The sequence below is a fragment of the Aedes aegypti genome, chromosome 3, assembly GCF_002204515.2.
Source record: "Aedes aegypti strain LVP_AGWG chromosome 3, AaegL5.0 Primary Assembly, whole genome shotgun sequence".
In the NCBI taxonomy this organism is placed as follows: Eukaryota; Metazoa; Arthropoda; class Insecta; order Diptera; family Culicidae; genus Aedes; species Aedes aegypti.
In genome coordinates, this window is record NC_035109.1 from 215,939,123 (window position 1) to 215,961,322 (window position 22,200).

Here is a 22,200-nt window from a genome sequence, read left to right on the forward strand (position 1 = left end):
ATAAAAAAATGTTTTTCGGACTTAAATCAACGGAAAACATTGGAAAATTTAGTAAACATGTGTTTTTGGCCTAAACTTAAGCGTTTGGCACTAAAATCGGGACAGGGCTTTAGGACCCTATTGGCGCAAACATAAAAAATATCTTTTGACGGCATTCAAAAGACAAAATAAAATTGTATATTATATCAAAAAATTACAGATGTGTTATTATTGTAACTCTAATAAAACGTCATGAAAATCAAATATTTTTTATCACAAAAATTTTAATAACTTTTGAACTAAAATAGATATCAACAATCTTTTTGCATGAAAATTTGCGTTTTGTTAAGTTCTAAAAGTCGTTCATAGACGACTTTGACGAGAAACTAATATTAAAAAAACTAGTGTTGAAAAACTTATTTTTATTGGACCACCCTGCGATGATTAGGAAAAAATGCTCTAGATTGTCCAATTTTTGAGCTACAGAAAAACTTTTTTTGGCAAAGTTGATCAAAATTTCAAGCTCTACCGCTTTGCCTAAGAGCATATACCAGTATTTTTGCAAATAAAAAAGTTGATTATATGATATGTGTGATATTGTGGACCACCCTAATTTCAAATGACACAGTATGAAAGCTTACATTTTTAGAAACAATTTTGTAGAAGGTCATTTTTGTCTAAAATTTCATTTTCATGCTCAAAATGCAAAATAATAAAGAAATACATTCTATGAAAATCTTCAAAATAGTTTTAGAGCCCTATCTTTCTTATTTCAGATTTCTCGTCAAAGCGGTCTGTGAACGACTTTAAGAACTTAACAAAACGCAAATTTTCATGCAAAAATATTGATGATATCTATTTTTGTTCATAAGTTATTAAAGTTTTTCTGCTTAAAATCCTTTGATTTTTAAGGCATTTTATTAGAGTTACAATAATAACACATCTGTAATTTTTTGATATAATATACAATTTTATTTTGTCTTTTGAATGCCGTCAAAAGATATTTTTTATGTTTGCCCCAATCAGAGATATGCACAATCAAAGTAGGCATCAAACGGAAGGAGATAGCGAGTTTCTTCACTCACCAAATTACGCATATTTTAAAGCTCTAAAAGTGTTTCATAGACTACTTTGATGAGAAATTTGAATTGAAAACTCTAGAGCCAGAAAACCAGTTTTGTTCGGACCACCCTATGTCACTGCAGGAAAAAAGCTCTAAATCGGTCAATTTAAGAGATACAAAAAAAAACTTTTTTTGGCAAAGTTGCTTGAAATTGAATGGTCTATAACTTTGCTGAAGCATGTATAAAATAATTTCTACAAATAAGAAAGTTAGTTACACAATTTCTATGAAAATGTGGTCCACCCTAATTTTCAATAACACCAAACAAAGGGCTTAACTAATACAAACAACTTTGTAGAAGACCGTTTTTGTCTAATGTTTCATTCTAAAGCTCAAAATGCATCTTTCCGCGTAAAACTGATTCCTGGACCACTGTGCATTGGTTTAAGTACAAAAAACATTTTTTTATGATTTTCGAGATTTTGTCACAACCCTTGGTTTAAACTCAGGCATGGTGTCTCCATGCATGTCGATAGCCTGTTTAAACTCGAATTTTGGGTATATTTTGTTTTCCGTGTCCCTTCCGAAATGTCAGATAGGAACAACCCCAGTGTTAAAACTATATGCCCTGTGGCATTTTTGTCGAAAAAGTGAATGTCAAACAAGATCACAAGTGTCAAGGTTGATATTTGGAACCATTTTTAAAATTGAAATTAAAAAATGATATAGCCGTTATTTGAGCGGGAAAACTTGCTAAAGTAGTTGCAAGAACATGCTCTTTCGTATTATTGAATAAAAACGAGAATTCATTAAACATTTTAGGACCCAATTCAAATGGGCCTTGTAGTGAACTGTCTTTTTCTCAGGCCAATTTTTCACACGGTTTCGGTAATACTTTTTATATTTCAAACACCAATGTTCACTCGTTTTACAGAAACACGTTTATTTTCCCCAAAACAAACCAACAAACTGACATCTGCTTTTCATGCTCGGAAACAACTGCCTACTATGATCTGAATCAGTATATTTTCTTCAACATCGAACATTATTCCTTGCCTTTCACTATCCCTACAGGCCTCACTGTAGAAAATTTCTTGACCATTTCTTTCCGCAGAAATTTTTACTTTTCTTGAGCTGAACAGCATATCTAGCTTAAAAGCATTGCAGTTCTGTCAAACACACAAGGGACCGATGCATGAGTTCACTATTTGACGTTTGAGCGGTGCCGAATTCACTAGTTGCCATGGTCACATAAATAACACGGCACCGCTAAAACGTCAAATAGTGAACCCGTGCATAGGTCCAGAGTACGGTGGCGCTATCTATGCATTTCATAGCGACCGTTTTGGTTATTTTAATGATCCATTTTTAATGATCGTTAAATGAGTGGTCTATGGAAATTTCGCTAGTGTTACGTCTGCTGGTCTGTGGTGCAACCAAAGCCGAAATGCGACTGTACTTCCGGGGGTAAAATTTATTGATAATTTACTTTCGATGTAAATTTTTGATTGCGATTTATTGAACAACTAATAATCCCAGCACCTCTCAAAAATTCATTTCGGCGAGTTCGTTGGCGGTGCACTCTCCGTATTCCGGTGCAACGCTTCAGGAGTAACTCTTGCCATACGTATGCATTGAACAGGCCTAAAGTAACGCTGTTGACATCTGTCATAATCGGCTCGAATCTCATAGCTTTTCCATCAGTCACCGAATCAGTTTCACGCAGAAAAGTGGCTGGGGGTGGTGAAAAACATCAGCAAAAAAAGTGTTGGGTGCTAGTGTCCTCGGTGTTTTTACGCGGAATATTTATATTTTCCCACTCTTTGACCAAAGTACGAACTTTGCACAATTGTTCCGGAGGCGTAAAATGTTCTAATCAAGTCTGAACGTTGCGGGTAAGTCAAGATTTGCTGTTTTGTACAAAAGAGAATGGAAGGAAAATTGAGGGAGATTTTTTTATATAAATGATTGCAAAATTCTGAACGCTATAGTCTGGTAAAATATGGGTCATATAAGTTGCGTAACATATTGTATGGAGAATGATAATTTTGTATTGTTCTAGTGACTTAATATTGCACATTATTGAAAGATTCTTGGATGTATGTATTAAGATTCAACTTGAAGATGAAGTGGACCCTTTAGATATAAACCTATACAAAAATATCGCGATATGATGTCAGATGCAAATGATTCACAATTTCAATGATAGATTTCATTCGTCCGGTGAGTTGCTAATAAATACAATTGCAGGGCTGGTAGCAGGTCTCTTTTTAGAGACTATAGGCCGGTTTGCTACTGACAAGAAAAGGAATCGCCTATCTCGATGCGTGGAAAATTTCTCCCAAGAAATGGTCAAGAAAATCACTTTTTTCTGATCGCAGTACGCAGTTGAGAAGAAATGTCACTTCAAAGGGGGCTCTCTGTAGGAAATTTCTTGACCCTTTAAGTCAAGGAATTTCTTTACTTTTCTTGAGCGAAACAGCATACTTAGCTTATGAATGCAAGTATTCAAAATGTCTCTATTTTCAGAATTGTTTGTGTGTTCAACCCTATATTTTTGAGACTGTTTTGAATGTTTGCGACTACTTTTCGATACACTTCTTATGTCTAGCAAAGCAAGACCAGTAGAATAGCCTTCAGATTTGTTGGAACAAATCAAATTTGTTACACGTAAAAGTTGAGGAGTGCAGAGTCGATGAATGGAGAGTTGCGCGAAGACTGAAACCAAGTCTACCTATTGAACTGTCAAATCGTCTACCTATCGAACAGAATAAACAAACACGTTTTGAGACGAGAGGGGTGTTGTTATCGTGACGAAATTTAAAAAAAGACTTACAACGAAATAATAATTATTATTTTAAGAATTATTCTCGCGAAACATTACTAAAGAACCTATGTACATATGAGAGGCTCTCTTTGTTTACTTTCTCTTTGATCAATGACTGAGTCACATTAACCTCTTCTGTTGCGTTTTTTGTATGAAACGCTAGTCAAGAAAATTGCCTTTCGATCTGTAGTGAAAAACTTCTTAAAAGCTTTAGTATTCCACTGTTATAATCGAAAGAGAACGAGAGAGGAGAGAATCTCTCATTTATACATAGGTCCTTTAGTAATGTTTAGCGAGAATTACACTTTAGGGCCTACGATTTGTGAATGAGCCCCCTACTTGTTACATGTAATGTAACGGTAATGTAAGTAATCTCCCTCCATCAGTGGAAATATATCAACCCATTCAATAGTTGAAATGTAACTGCAATTTAATAAAGTATTCAAAATGAGTTAGTTTAAAAACTACAGAATTTGCTCCAAACACATGCCCCAGAGCGCGTCGCTGTTATCCGGGATAAACGAACTCCATGGATCAGCAGAGAAATCGAACAGGCAATCGCTACTAGAGACTTGTCGTACAAGCTCTATTCACGCAACCCTAACAGAAGAAGAGATGACCCCCAATGGAACGACTACTGTCGTTTGCGCGACAGAGCCTACTCACTGATTTTTGCAGCTAAGAAACGTTACGCCGACAGAAATTTTTCAATCGATCTGCCAGCTAAGACACTGTGGAGCATTTTACGCCGAGATGGAATACACAATAATAGCAAGAAAAATCATGTGGATGAAGCAATTGATGTCGATCTTCTGAACAAGTTCTTTTCAGATGGATATCTCAATCTAGGGAGTAGACCGGTTCAGCCTCCTGAACAGCACCACGCCATACCCAGATATGGGAATTTCACTTTCCGTCATACCAATTCAGCTGAAGTAGCTCTTCGTATAGCTGAAATCGAATCCAATGCTACAGGTTCCGATGGAATACCCATATCATTTGTGAAAATGCTCTGCCCTTTCATCATTCCGCTGCTGGATCATCTGTTCAATTATTGAATCAGGGTCATTTCCTGCTGCGTGGAAAAAGGCGATCATCACGATCCGAAGGATTTCCGCCCAATTAGTGTCTTATCAGCCATGTCAAAAGTGTTCGAAAAGGTTTTGCTTGCTCAAATCAACGATCATTTCTCGAGTGCACCGTTCCTCGCTAAGCATCAGTCAGGGTACAGGAAGTTTCATAGTACGACGACAGCTCTGACTAAAGTCATCCATTATGTGTTCAGCAGTTTAGACAAAAACCACTGCACAGTCATGGTGTTAGTCGACTTCTCCCTAGCGTTTAACTGTGTCAGACACAACTTACTACGAACCAAACTAGCTGAAGAGTTTAGATTTTCCCAATCTGCATGTGACCTCGTCGGATCCTTCCTATGGAACAGAAGCCAAGTTGTGAAGTTGGGAAACAAGTTTTCTTAACATAGGCAGCTTACCGCAGGTACACCTCAAGGATCGTGCCTTAGTTCTCTCTTGTTTAGTCTATTCATCAACAGCCTTCCAAATAACCTGCAGTGCGAATATCACATGTATGCCGATGACCTACAAATTTATATTTCTGGTCCGACTAGCGAAATAAATAGGCTTATTCTGACGATCAACCAAATATCGAGGAATGGGCTAACGCCAACGGGCTCTATCCTAATCCTAAAAAGACACAAGCTATAGTTTTTTTGCAAAAACGGAATTGAACCTGCCCCAGGTTTGAATGTGTCATTCTGCGACGAGACTATCCAGTTCAGCCACAAAGTTGTTAATCTTGGGCTTAGCATGGACAGTGGTCTGAAGTGGACTGAGCAAGTCAACGGCACCGCGTCAAAGGTTTTCAACGTTTTGCGGACTTTTCGTTGTTTTGGACCAGTTCTTAGGACTGAAGTGCGGTTAAAACTGGTCCAATCAGTTATCATGCCGATTTTTACATACTGTGATTCAGTCTACTTCCCAGGGCTATCAGCAGCACAGAAGGAAACGCTTCATAAATGCTACAAAGCTTCTCTAAGGTTCGTCTACAACATGAGAAGCCGAACTACCACCGTACCTGTAAGAACCGCAATAGTTGGACAAGATCTGCCCGACCCCAATTTGGGTCCTAAAATCATGTTTAAACTTGAATTTAAAAATTTGGTCCATAAATGAACCTTGACACTTTTGATCATGTTTGACGTTCGCTTAGTCGACAAAAACACCACAGGGGTTTAGTTCGACCACTGGGGTTGTTCCTATCTGACATTTCGTAAGGGACATGGGAAACAAAATACACCCAAAATTTGAGTTTAAGCCAAAATATGTGACAAAATCTAAAAAAATGTTTTTTGGGCTTAAACCAACGGAAAACATTAGAAAATTGAGTCTTCTTCTTCTTCTTTTTAGCGTTACGTCCCAACTGGGACAAAGCCTGCTTCTCAGATTAATGTTCTTATGAGCACTTCCACAGTTATTAACTGTGAGCTTTCTTTGCCGATTGACCATTTTTGCATGTGTATATCGTGTGGCAGGTACGAAGATACTCTATGCCCTGGGAATCGAGAAAATTTCCAACCCGAAAAGATCCTCGACCAGCGGGATTCGAACCCACGACCCTCAGCATGGTCATTCTGAATAGCTGCGCGTTTACCGCTACGGCTATCTGGGCCCCAAAAATTTGAAAATTGAGTAAACATGTGTTTTTGGCCTAAACTTAAGCGTTTGGGAAAAAATTGGGACAGGGCTTTAGGACCCTATTATCATCATCACATTTGCTGCTTCATGAGACAAGTATGGTTTAACACTGTACCAGAATACTTACAACAACATCTTCCCAGAAGCCAAATGGATCGAACGCGAAATTTCACGATGCCAACGAACATAATGACTGCAAGGAAGAGTCTACTAAACTACGGAGTAGCTGTTTGGAAAGCTCTTCCTTTCGATATTAAAGCGAAACCTTCTGTTTCTACCTTCAAATCTGCCCTACGAGCACTATATTGATTCATCAATAATTTATAATTAGCAATCATTGAAAATTGTTATTTACTAGTTCTCCAATATGTAGTTTTCATTTTGTGACTTCCTTGACCCGATAAAAATGTTAAAGCTGGTTATCGTAAGATTAATAAATACAATTACAATTACAATTATATAATTGTTATTCAACACAAAAATTCTAAAAAGTTTTTTAGCCTGCAATCTATTTTGTAATGTTTACTTGGAAGAAACTTGGTTGTAAAATTTGGAGGAGTTCTCATTGTAAGCAAAAAAATTTCTAGGAATATTTGCTGGAGAAAGCAATAAATGATGTTTTAGGTGAACTTTGTTATATAACCAAAAGAAGAACAAAACATGCAAATATGCTTTAAGTATGCCTGGATAGATTCTTCGAACTCTTGGAAAATTCCAAATTTCGGAAATCTCTATGCAATTTTTTGATGAAATGTGTCAGAAATTCCTCAAATAATTTCAGGGATAATTTCTATATAAAATTCTATGGAAAATTACTGATGGAACCCTAGATAAATGCCTGGAGCAATTCTAGCAGGAATTATTGTTAACCCTCTAATACCCAACCCCGCCTTTAGGGAGTAGTGTTTGATCTTTCGATCTTGACGCTTGCTCCTGCGAGGGCGGGCGATGAGGGCAGGATCAAACATGTCGCGCATCGGTTGTTAGGACCCCATTAAACATTTGACAGTTCAACAGCCGACTAAATTGGTTGAAAAATCGGTTGATTGTTGCACCGACGCTCATGGAAGGTTAACACAGCGATCAACTGACTAATCGCTAGATTAAATTGGGTGACCGAGGAAATCTGATGTTTAGGAAGTCAACTTACTTAGATTTTACTTAAAATACCGATTTATCCACCTATTTAGTAGGATTGCGTCGGCCTACCCTATTAAATCGGGTGATATTCGGTTGATTCCTGTGTTAATCTTCCATAAGCGTCGGTGCAACAATCGATCGATTTTTCAACCAATTTAGTCGGCAGTTGAACTGTCAAATGTTTAATGGGGGAGTGAAAAAGTGCGCGGTCCGTTAGTAGTGTTTGATCTCTCGACTTTGACGCTTGCTCCTGCGGGGGCGGGCGATGAGGGCAGGATCTCGGGTACGCGCCTATTTTCTCTGAGTGCTTTTATATTGCCGAGCAAACGAGTGAAGCTGAAAGTGGATTGTTGCTGCTCAATCAAGGATGACGGATCAATTGGTGAGCTCGTTTCATGCCACTATTTCTAATCTATAAGATATGTATGACTGCACATGTAATCGTAAATATGATTTTTCAACAAACTATGAATGGATCGTCACTGTGAGTGGCGACATAAACTCTGATTCATGAATTATTTATGTTTAACATTATATTTTTTCAAAACACCCCTTTCTTTTTACCTTTATTTTTGTAATTAAAAAAAAACTTTGAATGGTTCGACACTACAAGTGTAGACTTGCAAAAGATTCACTTTATTCAAAAAACCTTGGATGGTTCGTCACTGTAAGTGTCGGCATAAAAATAAGAGTGTTAGGAATGTTACATTTAGGTATTTGTTCAACAAAGTTTGAATAGTTCGTCACTTCAAGTGTCGGCATAATTTTCCCCTCCATAGAAATTGTTCATATCAAATGAAAATATTATATGTACATATAAGCATGTTTATATCTTACAAATAATTATTTATCATGATCTAATCGCTTATCAAAGTGAATCCTGTAACCCAACGATCCTCCCCATTAACAAACATCCCTCCCAGTAACCTTTGTGGAGATGCAGAGGCAAACACGGTCTCCAAATAGCAAAGGTTACACACTAACATTCCTTCCTCCAATCCCACCTGACTACAAGGACGTGGCCGGCGCCATTATTGACCCTGTATAAAAAGAGGCACTGAATTATGCACACTGAAGAAGATTATGGCCATTCCCAGCCAAACTTCTAGTTGATTCTTTGTGCAATTTCACTGTGCAATTTTTCGGTCAATCAACCATTGATATGTGTAGTCAGTCTAAGCTAAGCTAAGCTATATAATTGTTATTCAACTCAGACTGACGATATAGATGCGGTTAATTCGTTTTAGGGCGGCAAACGGCAAAAATAAATTAACTGTTTTGTCAGTTGCGCGGAAACAGAAAAAGATCAAGTTTTTGAGTTCAAGCCGTTTATCGTTTGTGCTGTTGCAATTCTCTACTAAACACATCATTGTGATTACTTCAAAACTACGAAACCAGAGATCAAGTTCAATTTTATTCTTTGCAATTGGTAAACAAATTCGAAGAGTACATTTGAGTGAAGTCACTTGAAAGCGCGCACAGTAAAATAGTTGGCCAAAATAATTAAATGATTTGTGATTGGGGAACTTGTTGCCAGTTCTCTTTGCGCAACTCTCCATTCATAGATTCTGGATGAGTGCTGCACCTTGAAAATGGTTTCCTGTGAGACAAGCAAACAAACAACGGTTAGGACTGATGGAAAAAATGTGTTCAAATTGAAAGATCAAAATGTTTCAGAACGCACCCCTTAGGTCAGAACTAGCTCAAGTAAAATGTGAATCTCATAAAAAAAACGTGTGTGAAATTAGAAACTGATTCAAAATTGCGTACAGCCAACTCTCCTTTTCTTGATTTTAAGCTGACCATCTTGTATGGGAGATATCGTGATAAACAACATATATTTTTATAATTCTGGAGCTTTTTGTTATTTTGACAAAATACATTGGAAAAACCTTTATTGCTTAGAATATAGTGTAATTTCAACACTTAAATAAGGCATGATAATATCGGATTGGAAAGATGAACTGGTACGGGAACCTGAAAGAGACAGCTTTGAGTCTCGGGACATCAAGTTGAAAAAATATCGACATTCATTTTAGGGTCAAAGTACGCTATATTAAAGTGATTATAAAACGAAGCCAAACTGTAAATTTTCAGGTTCAAAACACATTATGTATTTATCCTCAGCACTCGTAAACGCATTTTTGTATCGTATTTTAAAATTATTTTGGCGGAGCTTATGAAATAGACTGAGTGCTCGTTGGAAATCAAGAGGTCCGCATTGAACCATATCAAAAGGTCCGGATTGGACCAACAAACATTTTGTGATTTTCAAACTAGTTGAGCACAAACAGTGCATAGACATATCAAAACAGGGTGTCTACTACCTGGAAAACCTGGAATTATCAGGGAATTTTATCCAACCTGGAAAAAACTAGAATTCTCAGAGAATTTCGGCTACAATCAGGGAAAATATTTCGTATTAGTAATACATGGTAGAAAATGTCCTTTTTGGGAAACAAAATTCAATTTTTCGGCTGCGCCGCTTTTAAAACGATGTTCTGTACTTTAATTTTTAGTCATTTTTATTTATTCAACTTAAAATATGTTTAAACTATTAAGTAGAACTTAAGATTATCAAGTGATAATTGCAAGTCTTGGTCATTATTTTAAGGCCGCACGGGACGTCATCTTAATCACCCTATCCATTACAAGAAGCAAATCCCAAGAACCACTCCAATATATCACTGTGACACTATATATGTAGTGCACAACCCAATATATTTTCAGCTTCATCGGTTCACTAAAACTCGAGATTTGCTTCCACAAAGTTTTGATGATAATTGTTAGAGTGAGACGAAAGATAGGGAAAATAACATGGTCTCCCGTGTCATCTTAATGCAGGTCATAAATAAGTCGTTGTTTATCTAAGGTCTCTATAGTCTCTATTTCAATCAAAATTGTCTTTAAAGTTACTTTTTTTGGAACTTCACCAAAAATCGGCATCTCTTCAGCGTTTCATTATTTTTTTAAATCTTGTTTAAATCTTCCAATCGTCGTAGTGGTTTATTAAGAAAATCCTAGAAAGAATTTCATAAAGAATCTAGGAGTTCTTTCAGAGATCATCATAGGAGTGCATCAAGGCATACATAAAACTTACGCGCGGATTTTTTTTTAATTTTTCTCTAGAAAATCTGAAAAATTTCCTTGGCATTTCCCTGGAAACATACATTGACGAATGTTTGGAAAAAATATTTGAAGACTTCCCTGTGAAATTTCAAAAAGATGGAGGACTATCTGAAGAAATTTCTAATTTTTGAAAATGCTCTTAACGGAAATGTTGGAGAATATCCTTAGGCAATCAATAGAAAAATCAATGGATAAATTTCTAAAGAACTTGTAATTTTCTTAAAGAATACAAAAAATGAAAGGCATCCTTATTTCTATAAATATTCCAGATTGAATTCATGAAGGTATCTTAAAAGAAATTCCTCGAAGAATTATTTGAAATATCACAATTCAAACTTGTGAAGACATCCATGCTGATGTCCATAAATCTGAATCCCATTTTAAGGAAAACGCTTTTTTATTTTCTTAAGTTCGTATAGACTATTAACTTCATGTCTGACGTTGATTATTAAAAGCACTTTCAGATCATTTGATAAGCATTCTTGATTTTCGGGGAAACTAAAGAAAATCGTCAATTTTTTTAAAGTTGTTTACACATTTAGAACAAACAGATAGTTTTTTCCATTGCAATGAAAAATATTTTGAAATTTATCATAAGTTTTTTTTTGTTTTGATGTTTTGAATTCACTTTGAAAAGAATTTAATCATCTGAAATGAAAAATTCTTCAATAGTTTATGTATTTTGGAGAATTTCTTGAACCTTGATTTTTTTTAAACCTGGAAATATCAGGGAATTTCATTTCTGTAAACGAGTAGACACCCTGCAAAACCAAATGCTCAGTTGAAAGCTAAGTCTTGGCGGATACGATTATACAGTTGACTCTCGCTTACTCGATATTCCGTACCTCGATATCGAGTTAGAGAACCATAGTAAAAGTTGGTTTTCATGGCTAACTCGATGGTCCCTTGGATTGCATTTGCAGTGGTTTTGTGTTCTGTAGCTCGATGGTCCCTTCAATATCGAGTTAGGGAGAGATGACTGTAACATAACACAGAACGATTGGATAATTATTGTTTCTTAGGGTTTGTTCACAAATTTCATAACGCCAAAAATCGGCATTTTCGACACCCATTCACCCCCTTATAACGCGTTTTGTATGAATATTATTCAAATTTTGTATGAGCCGTAACATCACAACGATACCCACTCACCACCTTCAGCGTTATGGAATTTGTGAATGGGCCCTTACAGAAGCTTGGAAATATAACCGATAGCACATTAGAGCACTTCAAAACAACAAACTTATATAACAATCAAACGAATTAACTGAAATTTATTGTGTTAGAGTCAAGGGTGAAAAAACGGTACACACGATCTTTACGGTATTATTAGTTGAGTTTTGAAAGCATTAGGAGAAACTTTTCCATTTTTGCAAGCATGAAGAAAAAATATCCATTTTTTTTGCAATCGACTACAGATAGTTTAATAGTTTTATTATTAGAAAATACGTAAACCTTTTACATTTTATGCTTAGGTGAGGTCTACAGATGACACGCAGGCTTCGTCCTTTGGCAGAAAGGCCTGTGTCATCCGCAAACAAGGATTTCTGACACCCCTGAGGTAACTCAGGTGTGAAAATATTGTATTATATTGGTCCCAAAATGCTGCCTTGAGGAACATCAGCTCTTACAGGAAGTCTTTCAGAAATAATAAAATAATATGTCAATCAGTCCACAGTCCGGGAAGTCTCCCATCTGCCCCTACGGCAGCTAGTATTTATAGCTCAGAAATCCCGTAGGTACGAACACGTAAATGGTACCAGAGTCATAAGGAATAATGAATATCACTTGAGATAGGTAGACATGACAATCTGGAGTTCTGATAATTAACCTGAAGTGTACGATTTGACAGATAACTTTACGATCAAATCTTCATGTCAAACACTGCCAAATGCTTACCAGTAGAATAGCCTTTAGACTTGTTGGAATTTTTGTCAATGCGATTATTAGTTGTTAATTTTTTCGGCTGATTATTAGTTTGGATTTGTAGCTCAAAGATCTATAACGAAACAAAATGCACTTTTTGCCAATGAGGAAGTCATGTTCGTGTTACAATATTATTCTCGACGCCGAGCAAAATTAGCACTGCTGGTCTGTTGCCAAATCATTCCATTTTACTTCCGCTTATCTCTCTATAAAGGATCACTAGTTTAAACCAAGAAGTGTGACAAAATCTCAAAAATCAAAAAAAAAATTTTTGTCCGTATACCAACGAGAAGCATTCAAAAATTGAGTAAAAAGTGTTTCTGGCCTAAACTTAACCGGTTGGTACTAATATTAGGACAGGGCTATAGGACCCTATTGTGCGCGCTTTCAAACTGCATAGCAAATTTTTGAGCTTTTTCGCAATTAGTTAGTCATAATTTATTTTCCTCTTTCAATGCCTGTATTGGCTTCTGAGTTTTTTATTTCAATATTTTAGATAATTTCCAAAAGGGCTTAGAACCAGCGTCCAATTGAGAAATCTTATTTTCAAAAATTTTGTTTCTTAACTGTGCAAAACGTTTCTTGACTTCTTTCTGCGAACCCTGCCGTATAATTTTCATAGCAGGATCGCGAGTGCGTTGAAATTGCCAATTCCCCTCACGTTTTGAAGGCGGATCAAGAGTTTTAGATCATCGTCTATAATCACGGATTCAAATTTTACTTCACATTTTGAAATTGCAATGCCCCTGGTTCCACAGAAGAATTTGTTAGAGTTTCAAGAGCATTGTAAATATCAAGTTTTGTTTGTAAAGAAATGTTAACATCAAAATTAGAGTCAATATATGTTTCATATATATTCCAGTCGGCTCGAAAATAATTGAAAGTGGAGCTGATAGGATTGAGAATCGCTACATGGGATATTTGAAATGTAACTTTATGTAGTTTTACGAATTACTTCCCAAGCAACAATTTTAGTTTTACGAATTACTTCCAGGGTGCTACAGATAAACGCACATAAAACCACGGTCAAGGAACTTTTGCCTTCATCGCATCCCCCAAAGCCTTTTGTAGGCTAGAATGTGACTAGAGTGGCCCACTCTAAAAGAGGCTATGAAGTGTATATTTATTTATTGTTTATTGTTTATTGTAAAAGTCGTCGATAAAACTCACTATCGTACAGACTATAGCTTATGCGCTAATTCTTAATCTAAACACATTGTTCTCGTGGAACTATATAGACAAACACTTTTCTTGACAGCAGAAATTTATTTAGAGCTTCAAGCTAGAATGGTAGGAGAACATTAACTCATAATTTCCATATAATATTACAAATATCTTACAAATTAGTGTTCTGCAGCAACGAATTAACTGTCTCCTTAAATCTTCAACCCGATATCACTTGCTGGCTACTAAACGATAGATTTATTTAAGTGAAAGGAGTTCATACTTCATTGTTAAAGATTCTAACCTACCAGTAGCAACTCTTCTTGTAATTAGGCCGAGAAAGGCATATATTGAATTCAGTGCAAATTTGCAGATAAACTATAAAGATTTCAATTATTAATTCAAAGAACCATATAAATTTGGTGCATTGTACCTAATTTGGAATTAAATTCACAAATTTACTAGGAAATAATGTTTTTAGATGACCACTCAATTAAAGCTTGCTGACACGTTTTATAGTATTTTTAGATGACAGCTTGCTTTGACGGACGTGAAAGATTTGTAAACTTGGTCTCGTTTGATGTGGACAGGGTTGCCAGTGCGGTGCTCTCGTAGCAACACACATTTTTGGACAAATTAAAGTCAAACAAGTGGTACACTTCATTAAAACGTTGACAACAGAGGGTTATTATCGACATTTAGAAGGTTATTATCGATGCAATTATCAACATTATCCATTTCACCCTTGGAAGAAAGTGCACATTCCGGAGAAACGTTCTTTCTTCCACTTTTGCCACGTTTAGTGATAGGTTTAAATTCCACATTTTTGGAAGGAAGTTGTAAATTAAGAGATTCACCCTTCCTTTTGTTTGTAGTTGCAACCATGTTTAGTGAATAAACGAAAAGAGACGTGACCTTCTAAGAGGTTTTTTTTTCCCAAGACGGTGTTCAAGAAGGATTACCACCGCTAGCTTACGCTAGGTACGATATGCACTGTAATCAAATGCTGTTTTGCCATACAAAATGCCCAATTTTGAGGCCCTGTATTTCAACTTCTGGTAGTCCGAGTGGCTGAAATTTGGATGACGAATGACAGACAAAACTTCAAGCTATTTCTGGTTCGTCATCAAAATTTTAGCCAATTCGGGCTACCAGAATCTGAGATACTGATTCTTAAACTTGGGCATTTTGTATGGAAAAACAGCAACCAACCTCCATTTTTTTTGTCAATGACTGTAGGTATCTATATTTTAACTGAACGTTTCAATAATGAATTATTGAAAATAATCATATCGCTCAGTAGTGGCTCTGATATACGACCCTGAATATGACTAATGTTGCATACTTAGATTATGAAACCAACAGTAAACGATTGCAATCGTATATTTTCTGCTAAAATTCTCGTCAAACAATGCTCAAGCATTCATTATAGAAACGTGTTTTTTTGTAAAAAAAAAATAGTTGACCAACGGCATGTAAAAAACCTATTAGTTTTTTTTTTGTTCCTGTTTGGTCTGTTTTTCTAGCAAGAGTACTTAAGTTCCTATTTTCAAGACACTTGGTCGTTACCAGCCCTGCACGATTAGTCGACCTCTGAGTTGAACAATAAAATAATTGTTTATATGCTTTCATATTCAATAAACTAAATTTAACTTATGTATACTAATGAAGAAATAGAAAACAAAAAGTTTAGATGCTCTTGTCGGATCAAATATTGCATCGGACATCTTTTCGCTATGGAATAGAGCAAATTCTTGTTTCACCAAGGTTCAAATTCTCAACGTATTATTGATTGCAATCCACAATAAGGTCATAACACCAACTGATTATAATCGTTTTCAACCATCATTTCAGAAACCCCGCCAATCAAAAGTGCAAGAGCTGCTGCTTAACGCATGACTGAACCAGCAGAAAGCCCTACCAACTACATATGGACTTAATTAGATAGTCTACGCGAAGGAGAAAAAGACAAACCCAAAGTCTAGGAAAAAACAACGACGCAACATCTAATCGTGCAAAAGTTGCAGCTTAGGGTGGCTTATCGCCCCATCGATATACATACATATATTATCACCAGACAGCAGCAGTTGTAGCTGTGCAAGGCAGATAACGCAAATCACAAAGGAAGTAATGAGCGGAGGAGCAGTCAAAACCGACCCCAGGGGGTGCATCTTCCCGTTGCTTTACTCGCTGGGGTCATTTGGATTGGCCTGCGCCAGTTTGTGGGAATTGAAACCCTCCGATAGGATCACGGTGCAGCGGGGTGCGCTTCTTATCAGTTTGGGCTTCGTGTACTTCATAGCGCTGACCGAGTTCCTCAACAAGCTGATACTACGAACCACGGTGGGGTTGAGCTTCGTCAAAAAGTATAGATTGAGGATTTCCGATGTTTTGGATATCACGAACAAGTAAGTGTTTGTTCTTATTTTTTCAAGATTGAATATTTTTAAAGCCGAATTCTAAAATAATACGTTATAAATTCCAAGTAATTTGGGGCATAATTAACGGGTGGCCGAAATTGAGGCTCACTTGTTCTTCGAGAATTTGTTATTCTTATCAACATTAAAAGCACTGTATAAAATCTAAGCATTTATAGTGCCCATAATTGCATATCAATCCCATTTGCAGGATTTCTTATTTACATGTGTCAATTATGCGTTTATGGACAGCATAGATATATGAGATGTTCAAAAACGAATGCAACAATGGTAAATATCTGTGGCTCTATAGGAATTTAAAAGTCTTTTGCTACTACCAACATATGATAAATTGGGAAACAATCCATACAAAATGCAAATTATATTTTTTTTACCACAAATTAAAATGTTTTTTTTTAATTGTTTGTGTATTGTAGAGCGATTCTATTGTATGACCTGTGGGGCGAGTGACGGAATCCGGTAATCAAATTATAAATTTATCGTTTACCAAAACAAATCCCTTAAGGTGATTACAAAACGAAGCCAAACTTCTAAATTTCAAGTGCATAAGACTGGAGAATCTGATTACAGTTCGCGTTGAAAATCAATCAAATTACTTGCTTGCTGGTAGTGACCAATGGGATAAATTTTCAACGCGGAACGCTGTTTGGTTCTCAAGTCTTGTGCTCTTGAAAATTCGAGGTGTGGCTTCGTTCTATACTCACCTTAAACAACAGTTTCCACTATCCAATCTCCCAGTGTTTTCTTGTCGAATGTAGAGGACTCCTTGGCTTCTATAAAGCAAGTAATACGTCCACATTTTCCTTTCATCCCAAATTGACCTGCATTCGAACGCAGCCGGCGCCGTCATTGGTGGTTATAATAATGACACACATAAAACAGAAATTTCATTGGGGGACGGACCTGGTGTAGTGGTTAGAACACACGCCTCTCACGCCGAGGACCTGGGATCGAATCCCATCCCCGAGATAGTCACTAAAATTTTAGTGGCGACTTCCTTCGGAAGGGAAGTAAAGCCGTTGGTCCCAAGATGAACTAGCCCAGGGCTAAAAATCTCGTTAATAAAGAAAGAAAAAAAAAATAGAAATTTCATTAAAGCGTAGGGGAAGTCCTCTATGTAGGGTGTGCACTGAAATGTGTCCTCTATGCTCGGACACTACAATTTTCACCAAACCCATATAAAGGCCAAGGGGTGCTTTGTATGTCAACACATGCCTTGTGGGCTCAATCTTTGCATGATGTACAGCGTATGAAGCATATTAGCGAGATCATAGGTCAGTTCCTTCTTGATCAGCGCCATTAATCGATTCGCCATATGTCGCCGTCTATGTTTCATTAGCGGTTGCTCGTATTCAGATGAAAATGTCAAAAACAACTTTTTTCATTGCAACATTCATGTTTTAGTGTATACTTTTCAATGCATATAGAAATTAACACACTTTGTTTGCAAATGATGTGAAAAAATACGAAGTTAGTGTAGTCCCATATTGAAAAATAAAGGCATAACAGTCTCTATATAACTTTGAACCCCAATAACAGCTGCAATACTTGAATTATGTTCAAGTTTATATTTTGTTACCGATCAATAGCAGCAAAATAAGTAATCTCTGTGGTTCTGCTAAATAAATATGGCTTGCGGAAATGCACTAGAAAATTATGACTTAACTTTTGTATGAAAAGGGTTGTGCTACTTTTACCCGAATGTCGGTTCCCCGAATGTCGTTTCCCCGAATGTCGTTTCCTCGAATGCCAGTTCCCCGAATTCCAGTTTCCCGAATATCCTGTTTCCCCGAAAAGTTTTTGGCATTTAAAATTGTCATAACTCTATACATTTCAGGATGGTGAAGGTACTGACCATATAATATGCACCCTTATTTATTTCATTGGCGGTTCTTACAAGTTTTACCGCCTTCAGAATTTTTGACAACATGTGTATAGCCGAGAATGACCAAATACCTCCTTCTTTTGATTGCTTATCGTTCTTTCATATACACCATTCTGCCACTGAAATCTATTACAGCACCTATTTGAACTTCTCCACTTTTCGGGGAAACGGGTCATTCGGGAAAATGGCATTCAGGGAAACGGGTCATTCGGGGAACCGACATTCGGAAAAAAGTAGCACAATCGGATAGTATAGTTCTTCACAATTTTTTTGTCAGCTCGAAGGTTGAAGTGTGCTCTTAGGTACAGTCAACTCTCCCTTACTCGACCTTCGGATCTCAATATCTAGACCCATAGTAAAATTTGGTGTTCATGACTGCCTCCATGGTCCCTTGAATCGCATATTTGCACTGGTTTAGTATTTATTCTGTAACACGATATCTCCCTAACTCGATGGTCCCTTCGTTATCGAGTTATGTAGAGATGACTGTACATCATATCTTGTGGCTGCTTCCCGTGCGCTCATTCGCCTTAAAAGCATCATATTTACAGCACTTTATAAGGCCTCCTAGGACCGATGGGGTTGGTGGTATAATGGCTACCGCTTCTGCTTCATATGCAGAAGGTCATGGGTTCAATCCCAGGACCGTCCTTTCCCTCGTACATTGTACTTGTGTCTTACACTTGCTTCCATCTTCCACTCTCAATCTATCACACTCACACCCTACTCGTTCATAGCAAAAACGCTAGAACCAGAAACGGACAAGAAACCGGTTTCCCTACGCTTCACTCTATCTCATCATTATAGCATGCCTTTCCTTACGCCTGATACTTAGGCAGTCTAACCAAAGAGCAAACCTTTCTGCCATGCCTTTCCCCCAATCCTTAAACTCACGCATGAACTGGCGTAGATGCAGTGGTATATACGGTCTACGTGGGTGCCAGTTCAATGCAACATCAATTCCTCCCCCTTCCCCTCATTGGTCTGTATTCTGACGTGGCAGGTGCCATTGTTGCCTAAAAATAAAAGATCACCAGCACTTATACACTGAGGGTGTCTGTTAGTCCCGAACAGACATTCGGTTGGTTCCATGTGTAAGCGCAGCTGATCTGGCAATACTGGAGTAGCAACCACGGGCGGCCAATCAAGCTCAAGCTCAAGGCCTCCTAAGACCGAACGTTTTGTTGTTTATGCTTTATTTTTGTTGCCGTTTGTTTTTTGTACCCTACATTCATATAAAAAAAAACGAATTGTGATTTAGATCCCAGTTGTTAGGTTAACATTTTCACTATCCGGTCATAGAGGACAAGAGGTGTCCGGCCATTGCATGGCCATGCACTTGCAATGGTTTACAAAAAAGGTTGCTTTTTTTGAAATTCGACATTTTCTAATAAATTTTGCATGTGATTGATGCAAAACTTAATGAAGTCAACGTACGGAGACAATTCAGCCTCAATTATAAGAAACATTTGTGGCTACACTTGTATGAAATTTTATCGTTTCACATTTTTTTGGTAGATTGTATCAGAGTGAAACTTTTAACAGTTACTGTTTGTTTACGTTTGGACATGAAAACGTCATAGTTTGTATTAGGCATTTCACGGCGAAATTCTGTCTCTTTCGCTCATCAACAAAACTTGAAAACAATGGTGCCAGTACCTGTCAACTTTGATAGAGGACTTCCAATGAGAATATATACTAAGGTGTGGAAGAAGAAGCGATGGCTATGTATTAGTAAAGAGAAAAAACGTAAACAAAAATAACTACGTCACTAATTTACACGGCTTCTTATGGGAGCTCGCTCGCTTGTAGTTGTGAAACATTTTGCACCGTACACGGATGTCACGCACACTGAATGTCTTCTTCCTCACCTCGGTATATATTCTCATTGGAGGACTTCCCCCTAAATAACTCTGAATAAGATCGAGGGATGCTTAAATGATTTACTCCTTGAGCACTTCAAACACTAATTTTTGGAAAGATTACTCGAAACATTTTCCCAGAAACTATAATAGGATTTCCTCCAGTGATTTTTACACTATTTCTTCTGATGATTTTTTCAGTTTTATTAAACCTGGTTTAATCGTATGGGTAAACGTGGTTTACGGCTTAAGCGAAGGTGAAGAAATCGGCCCTTAGACGTATTGAGAAATCAACCACTGATGTTTTCGATCTCGTTTTTTATGCAGACCTTCAAAAAATTCTAATACATTTGAGATACCTTGATAATCACGTTCAAAAATTGGCAGGATGCTGTTTATCGGGATAGATTTTATTAAACATTTTTAGATTTGGTGAAACTGTACGATAATCCTTAACGAAACTGTTTAGCGAATATTTTCAATATGGGATACATACAAGTGAGATTTGTTTTTGCACATGTTAGGAACAACGATTACAGTTTGAACACCTATACTTTAACTTCTATAAAAATATAGCTAAATATTGCTAACAACCTGAATGCATCAACAACTGTCATGAAACTCTTGTGCAAATAGGGGCAATGTAGAAGTTCTCCCAACAAAATCTACAATCATTTATTCCAGAGCTTTTGAAGAATTCCGTTTTGAACAAATCTACAAGAATTCCTACGCCGATTTTCTCAATTATTCTTCCAAGCATGTATGGATTGGATTTCTTCAAGAATTCGTTCCCAGTTACAGCAAATGCTCTAAAAATTTCCCACTGGAATTATTCCAGGAAATCTTTTAAGAACTCTTACGGAAATTCTTCAATAATGGGACCATGAATTCTCCAAAGGGACGGTTCAAATATGACGTCCATCGTTTTTCGGGATTCCTAGACCCCCCCTCCCCCCTGTGTCACGCTTTTTCCAATACCTAATACACGCACTGTCACACTTTCATAGACCCCCCCCCCTCCCCTAAATGATGGACGTCATTTTTGGATGACCCCAAAAGAGTTCAGCAATGGTTACTTCAGAACTTATACAAGTTTTATCAGAGGTTGCTTAAAGATTTTTTCTTGAGAATGTTTTTAAAAATTAAGTTCTCCTGAAAAATACTTTGAGCACTCCCTCGAGAAGATGAACCAGCCTATGGCTGAAAATCTCGATAATAAAGATAATAATAAAATTTGAGCACTCCCTTTTCCAATAAATCTCTTAGTTATTCCTGAAGGCATCCTTATGGAAACTCTGAGTTGAATCCTGTACGACAATTTGGCACAAGAGCTCTTAGGAGGCATCTCTGGAGAAATTACTGGTGGAATTCTCAAAGTCTTAGGGAAATTAATGGAAGAATCACTGAGAGAATTCCTGGAGGACTTATGGCATGCTTGAAAAAATGTTCGAAAGATTCTTTGAAGTAAATGATTGATAGAATCTCTGAGATAATTTCTGTGGTTATCCTTTGAAAACAAAAAAACAATATTGAGGGTGGAATCCTGAAGGTATTTTGATAAAAAAATTTAGACGAATTTCTCAGGAAGTCGGAAAAAAATCACTAAATAAGTTCCTCAAGAATTCTTTGCAGTAATATCTGAAGGAAGCTTTGGAAATATACCTTAATCGATTGCTGATCAAATTTCTGGTAAAAATAATGAATGGATACAGTCATACGACCAGTGATGCTTATCGTAATGCCCCGAAGAATTCCCAAAACGAGGACTCCGATGTCTTTAGAGAAATGTTTAGTCAGGTTCTAAGAAGAATCTAAGAAACTGTCTGTTGGAGAAACTGATCACCCGGCAACACTGACATCAGTTGACAGTCCGAATTCGACCTGATTTTGAAACGTCACAATGACAGACAACGACACACATAACGAATACTTAGACACACATGTAATCTACACTCAAGACAATTGTTAAACACGATAAACATTGAATTGTACCACGCTTTAGTTAACAATAAATCTAAAACTAAATTAAACTGAATTTAAACAAGTAGATGAAGTTAGACTTGTAAGTACACG

General features: G+C 36.9%; 1 protein-coding gene across 1 annotated transcript in view; it reads left to right on the plus strand.

Moving 5' to 3' along the window:
• Positions 1-2,715: 2,715 nt before the first annotated feature.
• LOC5570048 (protein FAM57A) overlaps positions 2,716-22,200 on the plus strand; it is a 28,087-nt gene continuing 8,602 nt past the window's right edge. The window contains exons 1-2 of the mRNA XM_001658889.2: positions 2,716-2,937; positions 15,797-16,350. Coding sequence (XP_001658939.1) covers positions 16,073-16,350 — 278 coding nt within the window. The 5' untranslated portion in view covers positions 2,716-2,937; positions 15,797-16,072. The remainder of the gene's footprint in view (positions 2,938-15,796; positions 16,351-22,200) is intronic.